We start from the raw sequence: 3755 nt of genomic DNA, 5'->3' as shown, positions 1-3755 counted from the left end.
AGTGTATTTTTCTTTAACACCAATATATTTGTGTGCAATGAACTTCACTGGGTAAGCATTATTTTGACACTAAGATTTCCATACGTTTTCCAACTTAATGCCTCCTTTTCCAAACCTTGGAAATCAGTCATTTTTAAGAAAAGGATACAGCACATGTGTCAGGGATTGTGCTCTGCAAAAGGATGTACAGCCATCGTGAATTTTCACAGGTTCCACAGTGCAAGAGCAGGTATTCTTAAGACACCGTCTGCCACCTGTACCCAACACCAGCAGCTGAGTCTAGCAGTCCTATCTGGAGCTCAGGGCCCCTGCGATCCTGCAGAGGCAGTAGCAGCACATCCTCCACAAGCACATGAGTCAGGTGCTCTGTACTGCAGGGAGCTCTGGGCTGCAGCTACAGTGGGACAAGGAAAAACAGGACACTGTTAGCAGCTCTTCCTCAAGACTCATCATGATGTAAACAGATGGAACTATACAACCTGTCACTATAGCTCTTTTAGAAAAAGCATGACACAGGCCAGTCCTATGGAAGCCATTATCAAGGTCTGACATTACATCATAGCATATATTTTGAATGTATTGTTTTAGACGTAGGAGTACTGCAGTTGATGCACCACATATTGATGTTAGGAAATGGCACTTACTGCATCAAACATAATGCCCATCTGCCTCAAGCACACTTAAAAATGTAATTGTGAAGAAATGGAAGCAGTGAAGGCAGTTTCATCAGGAAACAGTACCTCAGTGTGGAACAGGCGCGCAGGGCCTGCAGACAGACAGCTCGGCTCATGGCATCACTGGGCTGCTTTTTAACAAACGCCTGTGAAGAGACGGGAGAGAAATGTAAACCCCACTTCCCTCCATCAAAAGACACCAGGACAGGGCCTGTGCTCATCTAGAGGCACAGCTGAGAATCCAGAGACTGTGCAGCTGCAGTGAGGAAGAGAGCGAGGGCACCTCTCTCCCCTCTGATTTCTACTGACAGTAAGGACTGTCAGAGCATCCGTGTGGGAAAACAGCAGACAGGCGGCTGCGTCAGACACACTGACCATCATTGTCGCCAGGAGCTCGGCCTTGGCAGGGAAGCTGGGAGCTCCAGAGGGACTGGCGCTGCGCACTGCCTGTGCCATCATGCCCACACTGCGGCACAGGCTCAGTCTGACGCTGGGCTCCTACAGGGGGACACACAGCAGCTCACTCACTGACAGCCCAGGCAGACCCTGAAAGGAGTGAAAAACTCACTGGAATAAATCCTGACTGCACACACCTTACAGAATGTACCAGCAGGTTAGTCAAGTCTGCAGAAAGCAGTTATGAAGTTCACACTATGAGGTCTTCTGCTCTTAATAGCAAATTTAAACATAAAAATCTTAACTGTGATCTTTAAATTTCCTTCCTCTCTGGTGATAAAATGACCAGTAAAACTAGTTTTAGCTCAAGTCCTGGGGTGATTGCTGTGTGGAGTTTGCGTGTTCTCCCTGGGTTTCCTCCAGGTGCTCCAGTTTACTCCCACAATCCAGCAACATACTGGTAGGTTAATTGGCCTGTGGTAACATTAGCCTGGTGTGAGTGTCTGTGTGCCCTGTGAAGGACTAGCGTCCCGCCCGGGGTGTACCCCGCCTTGTGCTGTAGCTTGCTGGGATAGGCTCAGGCAGTACACAACCTACACTCAATAAAGCAGTTTGAACACTGGTTTAATGTTTACTTCCATTCATATGTTGTCAGTTTCTAGAATGTCAAATCTCTATAATCAGTGACTTTCTGAAAAAGGTAGAAAATGCTTCTCTACGGAAAAGTGCTTTGAAAATCTCTCCATCTGTCCTCATACTTTAAGATGCTCCGCGTCTGTCCATCAGTCGTGTAGAAAGGAATCGCTCAGAGACTTCCGGTTTTCATGGCTGTCGTCAACAGCAGTAGAAGCCCTGAGTCTGTGTGTGAGGAGTGGGAACAGATCACCTCACCTCTCTCTCCACAGGATTCTCAAATCCTGTTTCTTTCACACTGTCCTGAAGCGCTTGTTTCACAGTCTCCTGCTGAGAGAGGTGCTGGGTAGCCGCACCGACACACTGGTACAGGAAGGCCTGTGACACTGGAGAAGAGGACAGTGAGCACTGAGCTCAGGAGGCTGCTCTGTACAGCTGCACTGAGAGGACATGTTAGCTGTGGATAGGAATGCTCCCATCGATCAGCCGCTGATCGACATCAGCCGATTTTCATTCCAAATGACTCGATCGGTGGTCTCTAAACTGACCAATCTCAAAAACCAATTTTGCGATGACTACATTTCCGACATTACCTGAACATACAGTAGCAACATGTCCTCGCCAGTCTGGCAGTTTTTCCACACTTCTACAAAAAACGAAGAATTTACAGTTTGCAATACATGTGCAAAAGAAGTCGCTCGTGGGAGATCACCGGCTAGAACGTTCAACACCATGAACCTCATCAGAGATTTGAGAACTCAACACCAAAAAGAATACGCAGAGTGTGAACAATTAGCAAGTGCAAGAGCTGCGGCGACTAGCAAACCGACTCTCGCTCAGCCATCAATAACGGCAACACTTAAAACACTGGAGCCTTACAGCAGGCACAGCAAGACAGCCGAAAGAACTACGGGCAGGATCTCTGCAGGCGACGTATGAGGAGATTCTGAATGAAGATAAAAGCGATGGTCGGGACAGGAATGACTCGACAGCATCAGAGATTAATCTCCACCTCAGTCAGCAACTCATCCCAAGAAGCACAGAGCCAGTGGCTTTCTGGAAGAGCAATCCAAGCCGTTTCCCTGCCTTGGCAGAAGCAGCTCAGGTCTACCTTTGCGCTGCTTGTACGAGTGTGGACAGCGAGCGTCTATTCAGCACAGCAGCGCACATTTTGCATGAGATGAGGAACAGATTGTCTTCAACACACGCACAGCTGCTCCCATTCATAAACAAGAATCTGCCCTCGATGATTAGTAAACAAGAGGCTCAGTAGCTAAAGAGCCAAATGATTCTGACTTCTTTCCTTTTGGTTGAAGTTGGCTACTATCTTCTTGTTAAACATCTTATTGAACATTTTATTTATTTTATTAGAATTATGGGTTTTGATTAAGACAAGCCTTTAATGTTGTTTTAGCTGTTTTTTTGTTATTGCTATATACTGTATGTGCCAAATGTACTGTATATGTAATATTTATAAAAGTTTTTGTGTGCATGTTTGATGAGTAAAAAGTCTTTATTTTATTTTAAGTGATTATTTTATTTCTTTTAGTCAGTAGTGTTTATTTTATGGTAATTGAACAATAAGCCCACTACATTTTATTTTGTTAATAAAAATAAACAAATTATACCTGTGGTCTAGTTCATTTTAATGGGAAAAAATAACCAGGGTAACACTTAGCCATGGGACATGAGGCGTGTACATGGCTTACTGTAATGATTTTAACAGAAAAAAGCGTCCGATTCTAATGACAGGGAATCGGCCCTCAACAGCCTGATGGGAGCATCCCTAGCTGTGGAAACGACACACTGAAGTAGAGCACAGAGCGCAGAACCTTGAAGGGGCTCTCCCCTCTACTGCACAATCAAACACTGCTCACAGCTCACATCAACACAACAGCACACACGTATGAACCTAGCCTGAACAGACACACACCTTACAACATCTAATACACAGCAAATTACAGACACACCTGCTATGTCACTACGTCACAACACTAGGTGAGGAATAAGACTTTTAGAGAGTAAAAGTCCCAGCTTCTCATGTAGCTCAGC

The 3755-nt window shown here is 45.5% G+C and overlaps 1 protein-coding gene across 1 annotated transcript; it reads right to left on the bottom strand.

Moving 5' to 3' along the window:
• Window positions 1-357: 357 nt before the first annotated feature.
• On the bottom strand, window positions 358-2317 carry LOC148815423 (maestro heat-like repeat-containing protein family member 1). Its single transcript, XM_088905116.1, has 5 exons — window positions 2297-2317; window positions 1962-2081; window positions 1050-1172; window positions 741-820; window positions 358-394 (listed from the first exon to the last, which is right to left on the bottom strand). Exons 1-5 carry the CDS (start codon window positions 2315-2317, stop codon window positions 358-360), a joined length of 381 nt encoding a protein of 126 aa, XP_088761242.1.
• Window positions 2318-3755: the final 1438 nt, after the last annotated feature.

This window comes from Atractosteus spatula, chromosome 25, assembly GCF_055471065.1.
Source record: "Atractosteus spatula isolate fAtrSpa1 chromosome 25, fAtrSpa1.hap1, whole genome shotgun sequence".
In the NCBI taxonomy this organism is placed as follows: domain Eukaryota; kingdom Metazoa; phylum Chordata; class Actinopteri; order Semionotiformes; family Lepisosteidae; genus Atractosteus; species Atractosteus spatula.
This window is presented reverse-complemented; position numbering and strand designations above follow the sequence as displayed.